The following is a 25,636-nucleotide window of genomic DNA, read 5'->3' on the forward strand; positions in this document are numbered from 1 at the left end:
TAAAGCTTCAAAATAGCTAACTATTTAGAAATAAATTACAATGTAATTTTATTTTAAAGACAACAAAAAGAGACAAAAGTTACAAGTAATTGAACCTAAAAGATGATAAACTTGCAGAGGAAACTAAGTCAGTGAGTTTAGAAAACGAAGTATCCATGTGGTCCTAAATTGAACTAAAACAACATATATGCATTCGTGTGTGTGTGTGTGTGTGTGTGTGTGTGTGTATATATATTCACAATACATATAATAATGGAGGTAGAGACAATTGGTTATAAGGGTTTTGTTTTGAAATAAATAGAGCCATCAAGTCATATCTTGAAAACAACATTGAGCACGACGTGCAGATTAAAACGTTTAAACCTATATATATTTGTATATTTGTATGTAACCATGAGAAAATCTTAACCTAAATCTGACAAATGACGAGCTTCTCCTCCTTCTTCTTCTTCTTCTTCTTCTTCTTCTTCTTCTTCTTCTTCTTCTTTTTATTTAATTTCTAAAGCAGAAAAAATGAAGGTGAAAGGATTTTCATGCATGAATATTGAAGTGAAGAATCACGCATGGACCGTGTCTCTATAATTAAATACACGAGTGATTCTAATCGCTTCTTGATTGATCATGTTATTTAAAAATATAAAACAGATGGGTCTTGTTGTTTTCACATTAATACAGTATTATAAAGATCATCTATACATACATACATACATATGTAATTATTGAATAGTACAAAAAAAACAAAAACAAAAACAATTTCGCTTTCGAAGTAGCTTCGTGGATTCTGCGATTTACAAGCAGGAAATAGAAAAGAAAAAATCAAATAGAGCAGTTCAAATCCGTGCACGACACGCACAGCCAATAATATTCTTCGTGGTTTAAATAATGAAATTAAATTAAAGCTGTATTTTTAAGAGCCGGATGATTTCAATGATTATCTGTAACCTCCACAACTGGTTCTGTTAATGGGAGACATATTCATGGCGAATGCTTCGTGTTTTTTTTTTTTTTTTTTTTTAAATTTGGAGTTTTGGTTACGGAGGATGAACTCAACTAATACCCTAAATATTATGATAACTGTATAATACATTTGGTTATAATAATTATATTATAATATACATATGGATCGGAAGCACGTGTAAATTTTATTAGTTTTTAAGTTTGGATATTAATGGGTTATCTTTAGAGATTAGAGATAACCTACAAACAATGTTTCTTTTCCTACCTTTTACTACTTGTTTTTTTTTTATTTTTTAATTTATTTAAAATATGGTCATAAATTTATACGTCTTTCACATCAGTCCTACCCAAGTGATTATTGCTTTTTAGACTTTGAAAAGTATCGAAAAAGAAAAGGCATAATTAGTTTTAATTGTATTCAAATCTTGTTTGACTCGTAGACTTAGCATGGATTTTTGTTTGTTTTTTTTTAAAAATGCATATATCTTCATATGTAAAATAATAATGTGGGATAATGTATTTGTGTTATTTAAGTATAAACAAGAACAAATCAAATATATATTTACTTTTCTAAACTCATTTTGGGGTTTGTGACGCATATTGAGGTGGAAGAGGCCCAAATGGGTATGTTTTGGACCTTTCTATTCTCTTGATCTTATGAAAATTCGTTTCTGTAAAATTTTAGGTTTTCCTCAGTTCATCAAATGGGTGTGTATTCTCTCTCTATGTATTGTATATATGCGATAAATTCCTAGTCACGTATTAGAGATAAAAACTTTTCAACTTACAGATGATTTTATTTTAGTGAAAAGTCAATCAAGATTGTTGATATAAAAAAGAGGAGGAGCAGTAGCCTTCCTTATTCAATAACATCACTCTGGTATTGAAGTTTAACTTCTTTTTAAAGAGAGAATAATTTAATAATATTACAATGCATAACTAAATAAATATAAAATTGATTAATTAATTAATATTAAAATATTATAACCCTCTAATAAACTATTATAAATATCAACCTCCTAAAACCTATATTTATTTTTTTGATACAAATTTAGTAGTAAAAATCTAAAATCGATATTAGTATTAACTAATTCTCTTGTATTAACAGATAATATGTGGGGTTACGGTAGTTTTTGTACCTATTTTTTTTAGAATTTATTTATTTTTATAAAAAAAAAAACTTTGTCACTTTAACAAATTTATATATTAAATTATATATCACCAAAAGCTTTTGATGAAAGCTTTCTATCCCTGCCAAAACTACAACCTAAAAAATTGTATGATGAGGGAAACTTAAATTTAAAGATAATAAGTCATAAATTTCATAGGATTTTTTGTTAACTTGATCGTGCGAAAAAGTACATATTTAGTTACTGTTTAGAACAATTCTTGAAGGTATCTAATAATCTTGCAAATAGCTTTCTAATGCTAATAGGGTCATTTTTTGTTTTTTATAAATTGAGAAATATGAGATATGAAATTGGAGGTTCGATCATTGTAATCTTACAAAATTTTTTAAATTAAAAACGAATTCTATTTTTAAGTTGTAGAAAGTTTGATTTACTCTGAATAAATTCAAAGCTAAAATTTAAATATATATATATATATATATATTTAAAGATTATACTATAATATATTTATTTATTTTATAATTTTTGCGAAATAATAAATTTTTTAAAAAATTTGTAAAATTTTATAATTTTATTATCGTTAAGAATATACTCGATTTCTGAATTTTTTTTTTTAAAAAAAATATTATTTGACATGCTCTTTCTATTTTAAATGAATGTGTAAACTATGTTTTACGAAAACTAAAAAGTAAGATAACGTGTAAACTCTGTACAAAACCTACTCCACAGCACCTTGAATTTACATTTTATTTTGCTAATCAACTACACTTTAATTTACTTCATAGAATCCATTTTGTGATTTCTCTTAAACCCAAATCTTTTACACCCAATCATTAATTCAATCCATTTAACTTAAAACTATATATCACCCCCCAATCCATGAAACAAATTCAGCCCATCTTTTAAAACCGCTCTAACGATGTCGTTTTTGTGTGCCCACATCCTTTCCATACACCAAAATGGGATCATGTATTTGCCATTTGCAAAACGACAAAAAACTCTATTCATGCGTGACTTGAAGTAATGGGTTAATAATTATAAAATATAAATTACTCGATTTAGTATTCAAGGAAATAACTAAAGAGATTACTTTAAGCAGGGTCGTTAATATGATCTGTAGCATGTCATCAAAGTTTATCTCGTAAGCTTGAAGAAAGCCAACTTCTCTATTCAATCTCAAATTTAATCATTAATATAAAGTGAATAGTGTTATATTTTTAAAATATTTTTTCTTATTGTATGAGTAATAAGTATATATATATATATATGCTTAATACAATTTAGTCAATACTAATATTAAACGAAACGGACTCATTAACATTAATTACTTCCTAAAAATATATATATAGTTTGGTAAACATCATAATCTCATTCCATAGGCAACTTAATAGTAAGTATTTTATGGAATTTGGCCAAAATGTAGATAAGACCGCCTAATCATCTTCTTAAGTCTCAATTATTTCCCACATAATATTGGTTCAACACATCCTATTTTCATTAATAGAACTCACCTCAAGTTCCCTCCAGATAACTCAACTCTCATCTCAGCCTGACCCATGAAACTTCTAATCTCTTAACTATAGAGGTTTGCCCAATGCCTGTACCGTTAGAGATATAATTAATCATGTGGACTAAATTGAAAGAAGCTAACAGCAATAAAGAAAATCAAAAGCATTTGATTTTTAACTAAAGTTTTATTTTATAAAGAAACACATTATTAATGCCGTGACATAAGTTTCAAGTAACAAAGCAACGGGAGCGATGGCATTACTTAGTGAGCTCTATACACACACACACACACATATATATATATATATACATATATTGAATACTAGTACACAAAACTGCTGCCCAGCCCAATATGTATCCATCCCGCCCAAATAAATCCCACGTATCACTGTCACCTCAACCCTACAACTTCAAATCCACTTCTTACCCGATGATGCTCTCTCTCAAGGCACGCCCCCTTTTTTCCTCCTCATTTTTCCTCGCTTTCTCTCCTCCCAAACGCCTCTCTCAACTCAACCTCCCTTTCCTTACCAGGTCCCCTTCCAGATCCTCACCTTCTACCCTCTCAGTCTCCATGTCATCCACCACTCCTGCACAAACCATCGAGCACGTTGTCCTCTTCAATGTCAAGCAAGGCACTGACCCTGCCAAACTCAACGCCATGCTCAGTGGCCTTTCTGCCCTCACTTCCCTCGACACCGTCCTTCACCTCACCGCCTCTCCCATCCTCTGTAATAGATCATCCGCTTTCTCCTTCACCCACATACTCCACAGCCGATACGCCTCCAAAGACGATCTCAGCGCCTACGCCGCACATCCCAACCATTTAGCCGTGGTTAAGGAGTCCGTCTTGCCTATCTGCGAGGACGTCATGGCCGTCGATTGGGTTGCCGATCATGTCCCCATCCCCGTCGGTATATCTCCGGGTTCCCCTGTCAGGATCACGTTCCTGAAATTGAAAGAGAACGTAACCGATGAAGCGAAAGAGCAGATTTTTGGGGTCGTCAAAGGGATTAAGCACAACTTCCCCGGTATCTCTCAAATCACTTGCGGCGAAAACTTCTCTCCTGGTAGAGCCAAGGGGTTTTCTATCGCTTCCATTGCGGCGTTTAAGGATTTGGGCGCAATGGAGGCGGTGGAATCGAATGAGGAGCTGGTAAATCTGCAGAAGGAGAAGGTTAGGGATCATCTGGAGAGTGTTATCGTGGTTGACTTTATTGTGCCTTCTTCTTCGCAGTCTTCGAGCCTGTAATTTCTTCTCTCTCTCTCTATCTCTCTCTCTCTCTCGAGTTAAATCTTTGAATAATGTCTAACCTGTGAAGCCAGTCGAGAAGCTTTTCAGGTGAACTATTTATGCTCCATGGCTATTGATGTTAGCTTGGCTATGGAAATAGCAGACTGTTGTGGGAATATGATTTTAATGTTGTACCGTGGAATTAGTAATTTTGGAGCAGACGATTGTGGAATATGATTTCAGTGTTGTGCGTTATATTCATATTTACAGATAACCTGTAGCAATTAGAGGTGTTTAACAAATAGGATTTTATTATCAAATTCACTGGCTGCCATGACTCAATTGGAATGTTAAAAGTACAACTGGGTTTGGATTGGGTAATCCTACTTTTTCTTTTCTTCTCAGTTTTCTGGAACCTGGACCTGTTCATTTCTATTTGCTCAAGGTTGGGGGAATATCCTAATCTAGATTGAGTAATCTGATTTCTACCCAATTCTAATCTGTGTAAAATTGGGGGATCCCAAAAGATACCCTTATGTTACAGCTTGTTTTTTGTCGGTTTGCTTCTTCAGGTTCCTACTCTTTCTTTTCTTCTCAGTTGGGTCTTGTTGTATGGCTGATTAAAGCAACCGGAGAAGAGATTATGAGTTTTTAATGCATTTGTTACAAAGCTTCTCTAGGGTTAAGTTTGAAAATTTTCAATTTCCCGGATTTGATCTTAATCTAGAGTCTTGCTTTTGACCACTTTTTTGTTTGGAAACCAATAAGGAAGCACCAGTCACCTATGGCTCATTGAAAGAGCATGATCTGCCACTGAGCTACATAATCTTGGACTTCTTAAGCCAGTTTGCTTGATTGTTCTTGTTCCTAATCATATAACTGGACTGATCCCAGTTGAGATCTTACATTGAAATTGTGATGAAGGCTTGGAGAACATTAAATGAGTTGTGAATAATATCAATTTTTAACTTTGGATTTGATCTTTGCTAAAAGTGGAAAACTAATGTTTTAAAGTAAAATCATTGTAAAAATAAGAAAGGTAATAAAGCGTTTTTTAATATTTCTTCTGTATGTTCATTTATGGTGCACAGACATGCATTTATATACAGAGAGAGAGAGAGAGAAGAATACATTGATCGAGAGAAAAAAAAACCCTAACAGATACAACACAAAAACCAACATTTCAGAACCTGCCTTTCTTACGGCTGTTCTCAATCAAAAAGCATCTTTTAATTTCTACCATCAATTTGTCCTTCATCCCAGCGTGCCCTACATTTGTCCCTCTATTTTCTGCTTTCGATCTTGACCATTCATTCACTTCAAAACCCTAACAGGAATATTTTCAATCTTTTACAGTCGCCCCTCAAGATGAAACAGGTTTGTAGTTTAGTTTTTTTGAACACCCATTCTCTTAAATTAATCAATGTTTGAAGCCACTTTAGATATGTTTCATCTTGAAAAGAAGATGATGGTGGGCTGTTCTGCCTAGTGGCTTTGTGAGTAAGTCTGCGAGTTGCTCTTTTGAGGTAACATGCTCTGTTTTGATAAAACTACTTAAGATTTTGTTGCGAATAATATGACAATCTATATCGAGGTATTTTATTCTTTCGTGAAACACAGGGTTTGCTGCGATGTGCTCTGCGACTTTGTTATCGCAGTGTAATATGATAGGCAAAGGAGGCGTGACCATGAAGTCCTTGAGCAGATAGGTAATCCATTGAAGCTCGCACACAGTTGAAGACATGTTTCTATATCCGGCTTCTGCGGATGATTTACTGATTGTTGTTTGTTTTTTTGTTTTCTAGGATATCATTGATGACCCGAGGAAGACACAGAAGTCCATGGTGGATTTACGAGTCATCGGGCATGATGCCCAGTCCGAGTCGCAAAAAGCCCGAATCTTGTAGTTGTTCTCCTTTGAAAAATACAAACCTTGCTCTGGGTATTGTTTTAAGTATCTGACAAGATGGAGTGTAGCGTCTAAATGTGGCTTCTTGAGTTGTTGCATGAACTGGCTCAAGTATTGAGTGGAGTAAGAGATGTCTGGTCTGGTAAAGTTGAGATAAAGTAGCCTCCCGATCAAATGTCAGTATCTTTATGGATTCGGTAAGACTTTACCCTCTGTTTAATTTCAACCCCGTTGGTAAAGGGAAGTGACTTCCTTTTATCTCTTGCATGCCTGTGTCTCGTAATATATCTTTTATATATTTTCGTTGGCTGATGTAAATTTCTCTTTTTGATCTAGCGATTTCAACGCTAAGGAAGTATCGTGTTTGTCCCAGACCTTTCACCGTAAAAACCTCATTTAGCGCTCTTTTGACTTCATTGATTTATTTCTCATCTTGCCTTGTGATAAGCAAGTCATCGACATAAACAACTATTGCAAAGTAATTTTCTTTTCTCCCTTTTGTAAATAAACAATGGTCTGCTTCAGATTTGGTAAACCCCATGGAATGGAGTTTTGAAGTAAGTTCTTTATTTCATTGGCGTCCTGCTTGCTTTAGCTCGTATAGACTTCGGGTTAAGCCACTGACTTGTCCTTTGCTTGCTTGTGTGTAGCCCTCTAGAGGTTTTAGGTATAGTTCTTCCTCTATGTGGCCATGTAAATATGCATTATTTATGTCCAATTGATGGATAGGCCAGCTATTTGCAGTCGCTATGGCAAAGAGTAGTCGGACAGTTACCATTTTGGCTACTGATGAAAAATTATCGTGGTAGTCGATTCTAAATTCTTGGTTGTAGTCTTTGACGACGAGTCTTGCCTTGTAACAAGGTTAGTTCCCATGTTTTATTTTTTTCTAGTGCATCTAGTTCGGCTTGCATAGCTTCAATTCACCTATTGTCCTTTTTAGCAACCTTATATGATTTTGGTTCTTGTGTAATCGAGACATGTGCAACAAAATTAATGTAATTCTGATTGTATACAGGTGGGTTTGACATAAAATAAAGGGAGTCTGGAGATGGTGTTTTTGTCATGTGTGCCACAGAGTCCTCCATCCAGGAAGGCCTAACCCTAACTTTGGTACTTCTTCGAATTTTTGGTTCTTGAATTCTAGGTTCAGGTAAGGTGACTTCCCTTTTGTTATGTGGTTGGTCTTCATTGTCATCTGGTATGATCAAATTGGGTATCAGCAAGGGTGTATCGTGATGGTCAGTTTGCGGTGGTTGTGATTGATATGAGTAGACATGTTCGTGAAATAGAACATCCCTTGACATGAATAATTTTTTGTTTGAAATGTCGTATAATTTGTATGCTTTAACACCGACTTAATACCCCAAAAAATATATTTTAAAGCTTGTGCCTCGAACTGTCTTTTGAGGGTGCGTATTTGTAATAAAACACAAACAACTGAATGTTTTTAAAACAGAATAATCCGATTGTTTTTTGTGTAAAACTTCATAGGGGGTTTTCTATTTTAAAACTAAGGTTGGTAAAATATTTATTTTGTATGTAGCTACGAGAATGGATTCTCCTCAAAAAGCTTTTGGCAAATTTGACTCGAACATTAGTGCTCTAGCAACCTGTAAAAGATGCTTATATTTCCTTTCTACCACGCTGTTTTGCTGTGGCGTGTAAGCACAAGTTCTGTGATGCACAATGCCTCTTTCTTGAAAAATATCTTTGCATGATTTATTCACAAATTCAGTACCGTTATTTGTTCTAACAATTTTAATGATTTTTTTGAACTGATTTGACACAATATTGTAAAACTGTTTTAAGATATTTGAAACATTTGATTTTTTCTTTAACAAAAAAGTCCAAGTTCTAGAGAAATCATCCACCATAGTTAGGACATAAGAAACTCTTGAAATAGATTGAACTGAAATAAGATCTCAAAAATCAACATATATTAATTCAAAGACATCATTGATAGTAATAATGCTCTTGGGAAGAGGTAAACGTTGTTGTTTTGCTAAGGGGTATATTTCACAAACATGCGAATCCATTTTATTTGAAAAATTCCGGGTAGGAATATGAAGTAGCTTGTTCATTGATGTGTGGTCAAGTCTTTTGTGCTAAAATTGTAGGGTGTGGCTGGTGCATGCATTTTCTAGTTCTATGTCTTTGCTTAGAGTGTACAGGCCTCCCTTTATTCTACCTTTTAATTTTCTGTTAGTTGTCAAATCCTACACAAAATAATGATTTGGATAGAGCTTTTCTTACAATTGTTCTCAATCAAAAGACATCTTTTAATTTCCACCGTCCATTTGTCCTTCATCCCAGTGTGCTCTACATCTGGCCCTCCATTTTTTGCTTTCGATCTTTGACCATTCATTCACTTCAAAACCTTAGCAGGAATATTTTCAATCTCTTACAATTACTTTTACTTTTGTTTTTTGACGAGTTTGGCTAAATGAGCGTTATTAAATATTGCAGAATTCAAGTTTCTCATCAAATATAGGAAAAAATCAAATGAACTAAGTTGATTCAGTTTGTTTAATGTTTCGGTTAAATCGATTCAAACTTGAAAACTCTTAGTTGCTTTTCCTTCGATTCTCAAAATTAGGAATCAAATCGATTAGAAAATTGACTAAAATTTTTAGACTGCTTTAGCGACAATTTTATAAATTATATTACACAAGCTTATCAACTTGAATTAACAAAGTGTTTCCACATAATCTTTTTAAAAAATAAAGTGATTAGTGTCAAATTGACCATTTCTATGCTTACTCTCTCATGGAAAACCCCTTAACAAGCTTGATGACACGTACCTATAACATCTCACTATTTCTTATAGAACATAACATGCAACCCCATTAACCCATTATGTAAGCACACACACATTAAAAATCTCCCTTTCGCGGGGAAGAGGAGGTTTGACATCGACCTATTAAAGCATGTGAACTACATAGCCACCATGGTTGTCTCTATGTATAAACATATATTCATAGCATTTTTAAGATATCTCTACCTATATGCAAATCAAATTTGATGTATTTTATTTATTTATTAATCTACTTTATTTCTGATATTACTTTTGCTATAGTTTCTTTTTTTTTTAAAACTCTCATTTGTTATACATGTCTTGTCAATTTGTATGATCATAATTAATGGAAATGATTGTTAAATATTATTTTTGACATTTAAATATATTTAACTCTTTTACTATCATGCAAACTCATTTAAACTAATTGATCATTTGTATCTAAACTAATCAAATTTTATCGGCCTTACAACTTATAATAAATAACCGAAGTATACATATAAACACATATATAAATTACATAATTTCTATGGAACTAGATATTACACAAGAAGTGAGTTATAATATCTGGTGGGATATATTAAATGTATAATGTCAAATGGGTTCTAAAATATTACATAAGAAGTGAATTACACGTGTCAATTGATGGTCCCCTCGTCGAATGCAATCAAAATGCTTTTGTTGTAACTTTGTATTCTTATCCGTGTTTCTGTTTGTACTTTTTATTTAAAACCTTCCAAATTAGTGTACATGACTATTTACTGAATTTAGTAAACTATATATCTACACATAATAATTATGTTGAAATATGAATAAAAAATAATCAAACTTTTGGACCCATTTTTTTTTTCTTTCTTTCAGCTTGACGTAAACTTGTATTGAACGTATGTCATTAAATATTAGACGTGGAGATTGGAAGTGTGTAACTACTACTCACCCGTACGAGAATATTCCAAATGAATAACAGCACTAATAGTAACAATATTATATTTCATTACTGTATATATCATATATGTGATGGAGATATGTAAGTATATATACACACGCGCATAACATGACCACAAAGCATACAGCATATACCCATAAATCGAGAGAAGCAGAGACCGGGGAAGGGATGGGGAGGAGACCTTGCTGTGCAAAGGAGGGTTTGAACAGAGGAGCATGGACTGCCCACGAGGACAAGATCCTCATAGACTACATTAAATCCCACGGCGAAGGCGGGTGGAGAAACCTTCCTAAACAAGCAGGTAGCCAAAAAACTATCAGCAGGCATGTGTGCATATATATATACATATACGTATATATATGAAGTGGGTTCAATTGAATTTGCAGGTTTGAAGAGATGCGGCAAGAGTTGTAGGCTTCGTTGGTTGAATTATTTGAGACCAGACATTAAGAGAGGTAACATATCAGCCGACGAGGAAGAACTCATTATCAGACTGCACAAGCTCCTGGGTAACAGGTAGTACTGGTTGTCGTCTACTAATTACTTTCCTATTTTGGATATCGACCGATAAGTAGTGAATTTTCTCGTTTCCAATTTTAGATGGTCTTTAATTGCTGGGAGGCTTCCAGGGCGAACAGACAATGAAATCAAGAACTACTGGAACACTAACCTGGGAAAAAAGGTTCAACAACGAAAAACTCGATCCAACGCCGTTTCAGCTTCAAATGATAATCTTGATAAGGATTCAAAAATAGTACGCACCAAAGCGACCAAGTGCACCAAGAAGGTGGTGATCAACTCCCAAAGCACCAGTGATGGAGTAGGACAAACGACGCCGTTCATGGATACAGTCAGAAAACAGGGAGATTTCAATGGATTATTGTCGTTTGGTTGCCAAGAAAATGACACATCGGATTTCATGATGATGGATTGCTTCAACATGGATGATTTTTTCTTATCGGATCTTGTCGACTCTCCCGGTTTCTCCGATTTTATTAGCTTCAATTACAGCAGCGATTTAAATCCACCTGTAGATCACCCGCAAGAAATAGTGCAAGACTCGAATACTGGCTCAAATTTACCATAGTTCTTTTACTTTCAGACGTTGAGACTGCAACAGATATGACTAGGAGAATAAGCATATTATGTGCGTATATATTATATTATATATGCACAATAAAATATATAAGTTTGTTTATCTCTGTGTGTGTGTGTGTGTGTTCTCGATATATATATATATATATATGTGTGTATATATGTGATGCATACTAGCTCAAATTGTTACTGTATCTAATCAACTATGGTATGCAAGATATCCATGGAAGATACATAACAATTCTTTTCATTTCTCAGGTAGCTCGTATGCAACCATTTAATCAATGTTAAATTCAGAAATCATAAACAAAATAATGTATCACGAAAAAACTTTAATTAATTTAACTCTTCATATCCCAAAGACTTCTCTGTAGAGGGATTGGAGGACACCTCTAAAAGCAAATTAAAGATTATCAAAAGAAATTAAAATAATAATAATAAAAAAAAAAAGGAACATGCCAAAAAGGGTCTCTATTAAAGCGAAATTTGTAAATGAAAGGCCTAAAATTGGATGATGGGCTATTTTACAATATTGCATTAAATATATTTATACATTTGGATAGGATTAGTTGCAGAGATTTCAATATTTTTATGTAATTGTTTATGCCCATAATTGCAGATCTACCTTTGTCATCATAATCAAAATCTCTATGCATAAAAATATTTCTTCTTTTCTTAAAAAAAAAAAAAAAGCAAAAAGATGAAATATTATACACATCTTGCTTAAATATGCTTATGCTTATGCTTAGAGTGCCCAAGGAATGACTTATTCACTTCAGCTTTATTTTAAAAGAAAAACAACAAATTCAACATGTTACCAAAAAGTTTTCATATATCTTTACTAATTCTAGCACATCTTCAAATAATAATAACAACAATAAGTGCTTTCCTTTTTACCTAAATGTTGAAAAAAGATAAAGAAAGGTAGTAGGTATGTAAAAGTTTTTCTCGAAAAAAAAAAGAAGAAGAAATTAATAACTAATTTATATTACCTGGTTGATAAAAATTGCAGTGACTGAAATTAAATATTGGGATTTAATTTTAGATTGATTTTTGTTCAAGTTTTAATTCTATATGATAAATATATATATATATAAATTTGAATAAAAATGATGTTTTAAATAAGATATTTTTATAATTTTTCTCTTAATAAATAAAAATATTAATTTATCATTACTGCAGAATAAAAATGAACTTAATGCATCACTAACAATTCTACAATGAACCATTAGTATCTCTATTTATTAAAAGATGAATTACAAAAATAGTTAACTTAAATTGGACATAAAATTAAGATATTACTTTTACTCAATTTTTTAAACCATTTTCTATTTTCGGTATTAATTATTACAGCAAATTAAAATTAAAATTTTATCACTAGATTTTAAAATGCGCATTTATTAAAAATAAATAGTTCACAGAATCATCCTTCTGGATGCCCGGCCACGGACTCTTCCCAAGCATCTTGAAGCAAAATACTCATACATTTTTTTTATATTTTATTTTAATACAACTTCTAACAAGAAATTACCTCTTTTAACAAGAAATTCAAATCAATTAAAAAAAAAATATTGTCTTATATATATATATATATATATATATATATATATATGCTGTTTAATTAATGATGCGATTTGGATGAGAAATTGCTGTTAATTGAAAAGGAATAATTAGAGTTAACTTCTTACCTCTAAATGACAATTTGAATTGAAGGATTGCTTTTGCTCCTACCAATAATTAGTTAATAATATAATAATTTCCTAACTTACCTTCCAACACAATTAAAATCTATTCACCTTGATGAAATTCGTGTTTTTTCAATTCAAAAAATTAGTCATTAACTCTAGTTTATGTATAATTCTTCTAGCTAATATAAAACATAAATATTAAAGCATAATTTTAGCAATCTGTATTAAGATGTGATTTTAGTAATATGCCCATTTCAATAGATTTAATTAAAAATAATTTTAGTAGATTTCCTAAACTAGTTCTTAGCCATTTATTCCTCGTATTGTGTATATATGTTTATATTAAATCAACTTAATGGATGAGTTAGTACATTATTTACATAGCCTCAGAGTATTAATCTCAATTTTCTTCTCGTCAATACCTAACTGACATAGATAAAGAAATCTTTGGCTGTAACTCTATCACTGAAATTCCCAATAATAATAATAATATAAACAACTCTCAATATTCAACACTGTCCTGATCATCTAAGAGTTATTCTTGTTTCGATCCTCTTAATGGAGATAATTATCTCACTTATAGAAGAGCTATTATTAATGTTCTTCGTACAAAAAACAAAATTTGTTTTGTTGGTGGTTCTTTACCCAAACCTTTATCAAACTCAATAGATGCTCATGACTAGAAGAAATGCAATTTCATGGTTATATCGCAACTTCATAATTCCCTTATTAGAGTATTACAAAAAGTGTAGCCTATACGAAGATGACCTATAAAATGGGTCGCGTATTCAACAATTGAAACTGACATTATCCCTCTACAACATGAAAATTCTTTTGTTGCCAATTATTAATTCCAAGTTAAAAGGAGTTTAAGATGAACTGAGTGCTTATTCTAAGGTTCCTAATTATACATGCGATCCTGCTAATGAATTTCTCCTTGAAAATGAACAAGAAAAGATGCACAATTTTTTACATAGACTTAATGATGCCTTCCATATGGTATGTTCTTGAATTTTATGCAGTGACCTTTATCTTCTCTTTCTTACATATACCTTGATCAATTAAGAAGAAAAACAACAAGTATTGTGTTCTTCTATTAAACATCTTGTCAAAAATAATATTGACACATGTTTCAAATCCAAAGAATGTTATGCATATTTCCATAAACCAAGTAATCTCAAACCTAACTGTTATGAACTTATTGGCTATCTTGCTAATTGGCAAGTGTGGGAAAGATATGATCATCTTGGATAAACATCTCATTTTAGTGATACTCCTCTAGTTACCAACAATGTGATTCAAGCCAATAATGCACAAATCATCCATTGTGCATTTATTGGTCACTCATTAATGACAATATGCAATTACAATAGCCATTTGTGCTCACACCATAATAATGCCAACAACTTATATCCTTTCTAAACCTTGGTCAAGATGGTCAAGTTCACATTAATATTAAAAAATTTTCAAATGAAAATCATGATTTTTAATGGATAATTGATAGTTATGCATCTAATCATATCATATCTTCTCACCTAAGTTCATTCATTCCATTCCATGCACCTTTTACATGTTCAACTGCCTAATGGGTCTTTTATTTTAGTTTCCTATATTGGTCATATTACGGTGTCTCCCAACGTCATTGTTAAAGATATTTTACATATACTTGAGTTCAACTACTGTTTATTATCTACTAGTAAATTTAGTAAATAATTTAGTTATGTTATAACCTTATTTCCCAAATTTAGTGTAATCTAGGACCTCAGAACATTGAAGTTGATCGGTAAGGTTGAAATGAGAGATGAGATTAATTACTTGAAGGCTAACATACACATCTTTATTGCTTATGGTTGGAGCACTAACCCTACGTAACTATCACATTGATGACTAAGTCATGCCTCATTTCATCACTTGTTTTGTTTACCTTCTTATTTTTGTTTAAAATCTAGTGATATATAAAACTATTGTGATATTTGTCAACATTCAAAATTAATAAGAAATTCTTTAATAAAACACATGTTGATGCTTGTTTTAGTTTAATTATTATAATATTTAAGGTGGTTATAATGTTCCAATTAATTTTGGTGCCTTTTATTTCCTCACCATTGCTGATAATATTTCATGTGCTACTTCGGTGTGTCTTATACATTACAAATATGATATCTATTACCACTTAACAAATTATTGCCTCATGGTTCAGAATCAATTTGGTATACAAGTGTTAAGAAAGTGAGATATGATAATGATTCTAAATTTACTTCTTCTTTGTTACAACAATTTTTTCATTCTCATGGCATTTTATATCAAACTTTATGTGTTGGCATTAATAAAATGGAGTTATAAAACCAAACTCTATGATTTCAAGAAAGCTTGTAATTTCATTATAGGGAGAAAACATTTTTGCTATAATGTATTTAATGAATTAAACTCCCATTCTGCTTTTAGATGGTAAATTATCTTTTGTGATATCATTTTTTCGTCGTCCTTTCTTACTTCCACTTAAAAGTTTTTTATTATCTTTGGTATATATGCCACTCAAATAACATTGATGATAAATTTCAAGCACGTCACATTGTGTTTGTTAGGTATTCATATGGTTAAAAGAGTTATAATGATCTTATCTCTTAATTATATTTTTGTCTTTTGTGATGTTTCTTTCTACAAAGATATATTTCATTTTCATGATGTTTCAAATATACAGCCACCACAAATGACTCCCTTGTGATCCCATTTCCAGTTATTAATGATGCCATGTTGCAAAATACGAACAAGATATTACATTTTTCTCCATTTTCCTCTAATGAACCTACACTGCCATCTTTTAGTACTACTTTTCTCTCACCACCTCTGATGTGACCGCAGTAGAGAAATGTCATTGTGAGAAGTGGGAATCTCATATAGTGGAAGATTTTTGTAATCCGAACACTTGTGGGTATATGGTAAGAGGTTGTAAGCAATTACTTAGTAGCTTGCCGCAAAAGCACGTTGAGAAGTTGCCTCAAATGGAAGTTGCCTGCAAGGAATCTCATCAAGTCCACATCAAAGAGGAAAGTAATTTTGGGTATATTTTATTTTTTTAATTGAATTATCTTGGATAAGATAGTAAAAATCTAGACACTTTGCTAAATGGTGACATTAATAAAACAAGCTGAATAACACGCAGGAGAGTGAATTTAAGGCCTAAGGAGAAACCCTTAGGCTTAGAGACTTGTCTAAGAAGAGATGGGTCAAGCCTTGGCCCAAAACAAGGGAAAACTAAAGCCTTGCGTGAAAAGAGGGCCACGACCCAAGGAAGTCACAGCCAAAGGGAGCGAGCTAGGTTATGTTGAGACCTTGAAGGGCTTTTTCCTGCACGTGTACTTGTACGACACGATGAAGAAGCACATTTTTGTAGGAGTAGCAGACCACACACACGAAGCCACATGCATTGGAACCATGCACATGCATAAAGATGCCGCACATGCCCATTGTTAGTCGAAAACAGAAGAGCTTTGAAGTAGGCTCTGCAGAACAAACTTAGAGAGAGAGTTGAGGAGAGAGAGAGGGCAGCAAAACAGAGCAAAAACCTGCAACTACCTCTGTTTTGCTGTTTTCTAAGAGGAGTTTCACTTTCTGTTTTTTTTGAGAGAAGAAGATAATTGATCTTTTTATTTTAGCATATATATAGAGATATCGATTACAAGTGATCAAGTCAAATCATCCGAAAAACATGCATACACGCCTCGTGAAGTTTACGTATCCTACTGTGATACATCTTCTCGATAGATTTCCTTCCTTTTGAATTTAAACTGAACAGATAAAAAAAGTCATTAATTTTAACACTCCCTCTTAATGACTTTTTCCACCAACCCCTATTTTTTCTCGCAAATCCTCAAATTTAGCTTTAGACAGGGCCTTGGTTAGAATGTCCGCAAGCTGATCATCAGTAGAGCAATGTATTAGCTTGATTTCTTGATTCCTCTCAGCCTCACGTATAGCATGATACTTAATGTTGATGTGTTTAGTTCTCCCGTGCATTACAGGATTTTTCGCAATGGCAATTGCAAACTTGTTGTCAACATACAACACTGTAGGTGATTGTTCTTCCAGCTTTAGATCGTTGAACACCTTCCTCAACCAAATTGCTTGGTTAGTTGCTGTAGCTACAGCTACATACTTAGCCTCAGCTGTGGATTGAGCGACAGTATCCTGTTTCTTAGATGCCCATGAAAAAACACCGGAGCCTATTTTGAACAAGTACCCAGTTGTGCTACGTGCATCTTCTACGCTTCCTGCCCAATCACTATCACTGTAGCCGACTAATCCACCTTCTGCTCTTGCTTTGAATTGAACACCAAAATTCCAGGTTTCTTTCAAGTACCTCAGCACATGTTTGGCAGCTTGTAAGTGTGATTCCCTCGGTGAAGCCATGAACCTTGAAAGTAAACTTACTGCAAACAAAATATCTGGTCTGGTAGCTGTGAGATACAGAAGGCTCCCAATTAGACTTCTGTAATTCCCTTCTTCAACTTGGCTACCTTTCTCATCCTTTGACAATTTCAGGTTGGACACCAGTGGTGTAGATACTGATTTACAGTGATTCATATTGAATTTATTTAGAATTTCTTTGGCATACTTGCCTTGTGAAAGAAAAATACCCAAGTTGCTTTGATGAATCTCCATTCCGAGGAAGTAGGTAGCTTCTCCAAGATCAGACATCTCAAATTCCTTCTCCAATTTCAGCTTGAACTCTTTCATTCTCCTTTTGTTGCTGCCTGTCACCAGTATATCATCAACATATACTGCAGTGATAAGTCGGTCTTCTTCTCTATTCACATACAGTGTGCTTTCTGTCATGCTTCTCTCAAACTCACAATGAAGTAAGTATGAATTTAACTTATCATACCAAGCTCGAGGAGCCTGTTTGAGGCTATATAGGGCTTTGTGAAGAAGATAGACATGACTCTCCTTTCCAAGTTGAATGAATCCCGGTGGCTGCTCAACATAAATTTCTTCATTTAGCTTGCCATTTAAAAAGGCCGATTTCACATTCAGGTGCATCACACTCCAACCGAACTGAGCTGCCATGGCCAGAATGAGTCTAATTGTTTCATATCTGGCCACAGGAGCAAAAGTTTCTGTGTAGTCAATTCCTCGAAGCTGGGAGTATCCCTTTGCCACAAGCCGTGCCTTGTGCTTGTTTGTTGTCCCGTCCGGATTGAGTTTCACTTTGAACACCCACTTTACTCCAATTAGTTTTTTATTTGTACTTAATTTTACCAGAGACCAAGTATTATTTTTGTCAATCATTCTGATTTCCTCTTCCATAGCAAGTCTCCACTCTTGCTGTTGAAGTGCTTGCTCAACAGAGGAAGGTTCTTTTGAGGTAAAACTGCACCTTTCATAGATGTCAGCCAGACTTTTCAATTTTATTCTCTCTTCTGCTTCAGATTCTTCATCTTTTTTATCTTCTTCATCATCGTCATCATTTTCACAATCTTCATCATCTTTATCTTTCTGAGTTGAGATTGATACTGTCACTAATTTCTTTCCTTCTTCAAATGTGACACAGTCTCGTTCGACTTTCTGCTTCTCCTAATTCCAGTAGTTGTTTTCATCCACCGTTACATTTCTTCGAATCATAAGCTTGTTGGTTCTCAGGTTTAGAATTCTGTATGCTTTTGCTTCAGTACTGTATCCCAAAAATATTCCCAACTCAGCCTTCATATCTAGCTTGGATCTCTTGTCATCCAAGACATGACAGTAGCACACTGATCCAAACACCTTTAGATACTTAGTTGATGGTTTGATGCCACTCCAAGCCTCCACCGGTGTCATCTGTTTTACAGCCTTTGTAGGCAGCATGTTAAGCAGGAACACAACAGTGTTCACTGCCTCAGCCCATAAGGCTTTAGGCAGGTGTTTGTCAGCAAGCATGCTTCTTGCCATTTCCATAATGGTTCTGTTCTTCCTCTCAGAGACACCATTTTACTGAGGAGAATATGGTGCCGTGAGCTGCCTTTTGATCCCATTCTCAGAATAGAAATCATTGAATTTGCTGGAATTGAATTCAAGCCCATTATATGTCCTTAGGCACCTCAGTACGCTGCCACTTTCTTTCTCTGCTATAACTTTGAACCTCTTGAATTCACCAAAAATTTGAGCTTTATTTTGCAGGAAACAAACCCAAATCATCTTAGAAAAATCATCTATGAACAAGCCAAAATACTTGCAACCACTCATAGAGTTTTCTGTCATTGGACCACAAATGTCAGAATTGATAAGTGTCAGCTTCTCTTTCGCTCTCCAATCTGCTTGCAGAGGAAATGAATTTCTTGCCAATTTCCCCATCTGACATGCTCCACATACTGTCTCAGTGACAGCAAAATTTGGGAAGTTCTTGGTTAGACTTTCCTTCTGTAGTTGTTGTAGCCCAGCCGCATGAAAATGCCCAAGGCGCCTGTGCCAAATCTCGCCTTCAGTTACAGAGGCAACATTGGCTCTTTCAACTACTTCTCTGAGTTTCAAGGAGTAGACTTGATTCTTCTTTTGGATGAAGGCAATCAAGCGATCCTCAGGATCATATATCCTGCAGCAGTTATCCTTGAATCCAACAGAGTAGTCTCGATCAGTCATCTGATTAACACTGAGTAGATTCTGTGAGAGGGTAGGAATAAAATTTACATCAGTGATAAGTTTCCTGCCATCTTTGGTTTCAATGGCAATGTTGCCTTTACCTTTGATGGTTTCCATCATGCCATTTCCAAGTCTTACTTGGCCTGTTGCTGATTTGTCAAGTGACACAAACATGGCTTCATTCTTGTACATGTGTGAAGTGCAACCACTATCAACAACCCAGAGGCTGTCGTCTTCCACTATCAATTCACTTGAAGCAACAAGTATTGTATTACTTTGCTCACTAGATATCTTAGTGACATTTACATGTTGCAACTCCTGCTTAGATTGTGCCACTTCCAGCTTTTGTTTTTGCCGACAGAACGTCTTCTTATGGCCCAGTCTTTTGCAGAAGTTGCATTTAATAGCTTTCTTTCCCTTATACCAGCATTCATTCTCAAAATGATTTGTGAGGGAGCAAATGCTGCAAGGAGGATACTTCTTCTGTTTTCTGAAACTTTGGTTTCCAGTTTGATTTCCTCCATTCCTTCTCCCTTGATACTGATTTGAAGGGGTAGCTTTGATTTGAGATGAGAATAAGGCTCCTTCAATAGGTACACGAGCATGCATGTTGACACGTTGCTCCTGTGTTTGCAGCTTATTGATTAGTTCAGCTGAAGAAATCTTATCAATATCTGCAAGTTCCTCCAAAGCTGAGATTTTAGACTCAAATTTTGGTGGTAAGCTTATAAGAATTTGTTCTACCACCCTTGATTCAGGAAAGTTCTCCCCCAATAATCTCATTTTATTCACAATATCCGAGAGTTTGGAGGCATAGTCCCTAACAGACTCATTTTCCTACATTCTGAGTAATGCAAATTCACTTTTTAACCTCAGTAGCTTGATCTTCTTGCTTCTGTCTCCTCCATCAAACTCTTCCTTCAGTTTCTCCCACGCTTCCTTAGGTGATTCATAGTTCATAATCCTAGAGAAAACCCTGTCCGAAACCGCTGAGAAGAGACAGACAAGTGCTTTTGGTTTCTTGGTCTTCTCTTCCTCATGTCTTTTAATCTGGTTCAATGTAGCAGTTTCTTATAGTGGGGTTGGTTCGCTATCGTCTATAATAACGTCCCATAAACCCAGAGCTTTGAGGTGAGCTCTCATCTTTATTGCCCACACATGGTAATTTTCTCCGTTGAACTGCAGAGCAGGGGTAGTTCCTGAGGTTGCCATCGGGTTTGAGAAATTTTTTGATTCACCTGATACGGGGGAGAACCAGGCTCTGATACCAGTTGTTAGTAAAAAACCGAAGAGCTTTAAAGTAGGCTCTGCAGAACAAACTTAGAGAGAGAGTTGAGGAGAGAGAGAGGGCAGCAAAATAGAGCAAAAACCTGCAACTGCCTCTGTTTTGCTGTTTTCTAAGAGGAGTTTCACTTTCTGTTTTTTTGAGAGAAGAAGATAATTGATCTTTTTATTTCAGCATATATATAGAGATATCGATTACAAGTGATCAAGTTAAATCATCCGAAAAACATGCATACACGTCTCGTGAAGTTTACGTATCCTACTGTGATACATCTTCTCGATAGATTTCCTTCCTTTTGAATTTAAACTGAACAGATAAAAAAAGTCATTAATTTTAACACCCATAAAGGCGTGCACATATAGGAATCCAGCCTGCATGGGTGAGGCTTGCAGATGGGAGTTGTAATCCATGAAGAAGTCTTCTTCTTCCTATTTTCACATGTGTTTTTGATGGCTAATTTCCCAAAAAGAATTCTACCACAAATTGAAGTCTACACGGAGATTAAAAGCACATGAAAATTATGGTAAAGGAGGAGACTTATCTAGTTATTATTATATTAATATTTAATTAATATTTTAATAGTTAATTTTATCCTTATGATTATTTTATTATTATTTTGGGTTTGGGATTTAGATAAGTCTAGATTTTAAGTAGAGTTTTAATTAAATTCAAGTGTTTGTATTTAATTAGAATTTATCCGTTGAAAGCCTATATAAAGGTCTCACCTTATGTTGTAATTTACAACAACTTTTAAGATCAATAAAATTATTTGGTTTATTTCTAAATTAGCTTTGCTAATTTTGAGAGAGTATTTTTTAAGGTAGGTTGCTTCAACCATCTTATTGAGTCAAGGATTCTTGAATCAACTTACTGCATAAGTCATGGCATCTTTTCAGTTTTTTTTTATTTTCTAGTTATATTGATAACATTCACTTTATTGATTGTGATTCAAGTAGGGAGAGTTTAATTTAGGAAATTAAGTTTCTGCATGCTAACTATAGTGGGTTCATGATCAAGGTGTTTTTGATCATTGAGTTCCCCACGCCATTAGGTATAAGAGCTTAGACACATAGTTGATCTTACTATCTTTAATTGCTTTGCAAATTGTTTCTGCATAATTAACAATCAAATAGTTGTTGCTAATTCATTGTGTTGTATCCCGCTTGATTATATCCAATTTGTTCTTTCAAGTGGAAGTTCGTTTGTTAATTAGTCAAAAAAATAGAAAATCAAAAGTCAAAGAAAACTCATCACACATCACAAGGCAATTTGAAAAGTATTTTATTGCATTTACAAACGAAGGAAGATTAACCACATACCAATGTGACAAAAACTTGTGACTTTTAAAAGAAGATTACCTCACCTACCAGGTGTGCATAAAAATCTTTGTTTTTGCATCACACGAGTAAGAAAGATTAACCACCTATTAAGATACATGAAAATGGTTGTGCCATATTTGAATTTCAAAGCACTGCATCATTGAGTATACATATACATAGCATAAAGAAACCTAATTATTTGAGTGTCGCCATCATTGGGGTAGAATAACTAGGAATAACATTCCAATTATTTCCATCGAAATTGATCGGATCCCTTATGCTTTAAGTCCATAAGTGTTTCTTTATGCTCTAAGTTTTGATCCTTTAATTATTCTTTTATTCCAAAACACATTTAAGTAGCTAATTATTTCTAGTTACTTAGCATATAATTAATAAAATCACCACAAATTCTTCTTCTGCGTGCTTAATTATAAGTTTATAGAAATGAGATCCCTTTAGGATTCTTTTTTATGTCTTTAAGACTAACGTACAGATCCTAATTAAGTGCATTTGATTTCGAACTCTCAACTTGACAAAAGAAGCTTGAGTGTGAGAGATTATAAGGTAAATACGAGTGAAGGTGAAGGAGATAATTTTTCTTACTAACCTTTTCATTGCATGAAACTTCACTATGTCTCATCGTAGTAAAAATTGTAGACTAGCCACCATAGAGGAAAGAATATTAGACATGTTCACCCAACTAAATGTCCAAATGGGGAACATACTAGCCAGAATGGATAGGTTAGAACGAAGAGGAAACCACAGTCAAGCCAGATGCCAAATAGTGCAGGAAGAGATAATGTCTTGTGACGATAATATCCGAGATAGATAAAAGTATCAAAGAGATAGAGAAGATGGAGACCTCAATTCCATAAAAATGTATATACAGTCCTTCCAAGGGAATAGTGATGTTGAGGCCTATCTTGAATGGGAGTAGAAGGTTGACGACATCTTCAATTGCTATCACTACAGTGATGAAAAAAAGATTAAATTGACAAACCTTGAGTTCACAAACTACACATAAGTTTGATGGGATTAATTAATTGCCCTCAGAATTCATTCCGTATCTCTTCTAGTTCTTGCAACTATAATTTTTGGTGCTCACCGGCTTCCTCTAACTTCATGTTGCAGCTTTTGATGGCCTAATATGCTCTATGTTCCAATTCAATAGGTAGATGACATGTTTTGTCAAAAACTAGTCAATATAAGGACATACCGATAGGTGTCTTGAAGGTTATTCGGTAGGCGTAGAGAGCGACGTCTAACCTCAGAGTATGATTTTTCCTATTTGGGTTAACCGTTTTCTCAAGTATGGACTTGAATTTCCGGTTAGAGACTTCAACATGTCCACTTGTTTACGGGTGGTAGGCGGTGGATATGCGGTGGTGACATGATATTTTTTGAAAAGAGTTTCCACCACACGATTGCATAAGTGGGTTCTCCGATCACTTATCACGGCTCGAGGGACTCTAGATCTCACGAAGATTCGTAATTTAAGGGAGTTTATGACAATTTTGGCATCATTAACCCTTGTAGCCTTTGCTTCAACCTTCTTAGAGACTTAATCAATTGCCAACCAACAGGATGTAATAATTTCCAAATAAAGATGGGAACGACCCCATGAAGTCAATATCCCACACGTTAAAGATTTCACAAACTAGGATAGGTGTTAACGACATCTGATCCTTATGACCTATGTTCCCAGTGAGTTGGTAGTTCTCAGTAAGTCTATGCATCGTGGAATAAAGAGGGCTAGAACAGGCAGCACTCCATCACCTTTCGAGTCGTCCACTTAGGTCCAAAATGTCCCCCACAAGCATGTGAGCAGCAGAAGTTGAGGATGGAATGTATTTTGGTTTCAGGGATACATCCCCGAATTATTTGGTCTGCACATTGTTTCCACAAGTACGGGTCATCCCATATATACTTTATTTCTTCTTTATTGAGTTTTTTTTCCTTATTCGCTCTGAGCAACTTAACTAGCAGTACACGGGTGACCAACTAGTTGATGATGTCCGCAAACCAGGGTGTTGTTTATGGAACTAAGAATAGATGTTCGTCTAGGAATTTGTCATTTAACAAGGAAGGTTCCCCACTCAATGACAATCGACTAAGATGACTTGCCACAAAGTTTTCCATTCCCTTTTTTGTCTCTTATTTCAAGATCAAACTCTTATAAAAAGGAGTATCCATTTTATTAATCTTGATTTTATCTCTTTTTTCTTGAGCAAATACTTCAATGCTGCATGATATGAGAACATAATCACCTTCGTTCTCAGTAAGTAGGATCAAAAATTTTCTAAGGCTAACACAAGCACTAGCAATCCCTTATCGGTGGTTAAATAATTTACTTAGGTGTTATCAAGGGTCCTGAAAAAGTAATAGATTACGTGTGGATCTCTCTCCGTCATTTGTTCGAGAACTACTTTAACTACTTGGTTACTCGCATCTCACATGATTTCAAACTGTAGCTCCCAGTTTAATGGTTGCATGATGGGTGCTGATACCAACTTTTCTTTGAGCAGGTCAAATGCGAACTCCACTTTCTTTTGCAGTAGCCGATACAAAGGTTGGTTGGTTTTGGAGAAATACTTAATGAACCTTCTGTAAAAACTGGCGTGCCCAAGTATGAGCGTATCTCTTGTACGCTCTTAGGGTATGACAAAGATTTGATGACATTTGCCTTTTTGGCTACTATTTCTTTTGAGGGTACTACATGTCCCAAAATCAACTCCCGATCCATCATGAAATGACACTTTCATAGTTTAACAAAATATTAGATTCAAGACATCATTCCAGCACCTTTGTGAGATTGTCAAGACACTTATTAGAAGAATCGCCATAAACTGTGAAGTCTTCCATAAAGGCTTCTATACTCTGCTCCACAAAATCAGAAAAGATGTTGACCATGCATCTCTAGAAGGTGGTTGGGCTGTTACAGAGCTCAAATGACTTTTTTTTTGTAGGCAAAAGTCCTAAAGGGATAAGTGAATGTGGTTTTTTTCTTGATTTTTAGGTGCAACTAGGATTTGGTAGAATCCGAAATATCTATCTAGACAACAATAATGTGTTCTTCTTATTAATGTTTTCAACATTTGGTTGATGAAAGGCACGGGAAAGTGATAATTTCTTATAGAAACATTCAATTTGTG

General features: G+C 34.3%; 1 protein-coding gene across 8 annotated transcripts; it reads left to right on the forward strand.

Annotated features, from left to right (window-relative positions):
* Window positions 1-3,946: 3,946 nt before the first annotated feature.
* On the forward strand, window positions 3,947-11,680 carry LOC110817719 (Stress responsive alpha-beta barrel domain protein). Of its 8 annotated transcripts, none has more exons than XM_022046375.2 (7): window positions 4,844-6,356; window positions 6,451-6,539; window positions 6,636-7,603; window positions 7,758-7,892; window positions 10,398-10,783; window positions 10,869-10,998; window positions 11,083-11,680. In XM_022046375.2, the coding sequence occupies exons 5-7, from the start codon at window positions 10,591-10,593 to the stop codon at window positions 11,567-11,569; spliced, it is 810 nt and encodes a 269-aa protein (XP_021902067.1). In that variant the 5' UTR covers window positions 4,844-6,356; window positions 6,451-6,539; window positions 6,636-7,603; window positions 7,758-7,892; window positions 10,398-10,590; the 3' UTR covers window positions 11,570-11,680. The 8 variants fall into 8 exon arrangements, 3 of the variants coding, with proteins under 3 accessions (XP_021902066.2, XP_021902067.1, XP_088064588.1); XM_088208462.1 differs by having other exon boundaries at window positions 10,610-10,783; XR_015813675.1 differs by lacking the exons at window positions 10,398-10,783; window positions 10,869-10,998; window positions 11,083-11,680 and having other exon boundaries at window positions 3,947-4,844; window positions 6,187-6,356; window positions 7,758-8,134.
* Window positions 11,681-25,636: the final 13,956 nt, after the last annotated feature.

This window comes from Carica papaya, chromosome 7 (genome assembly GCF_054855325.1).
Source record: "Carica papaya isolate Zhongbai chromosome 7, ASM5485532v1, whole genome shotgun sequence".
NCBI classification, from domain to species: domain Eukaryota; kingdom Viridiplantae; phylum Streptophyta; class Magnoliopsida; order Brassicales; family Caricaceae; genus Carica; species Carica papaya.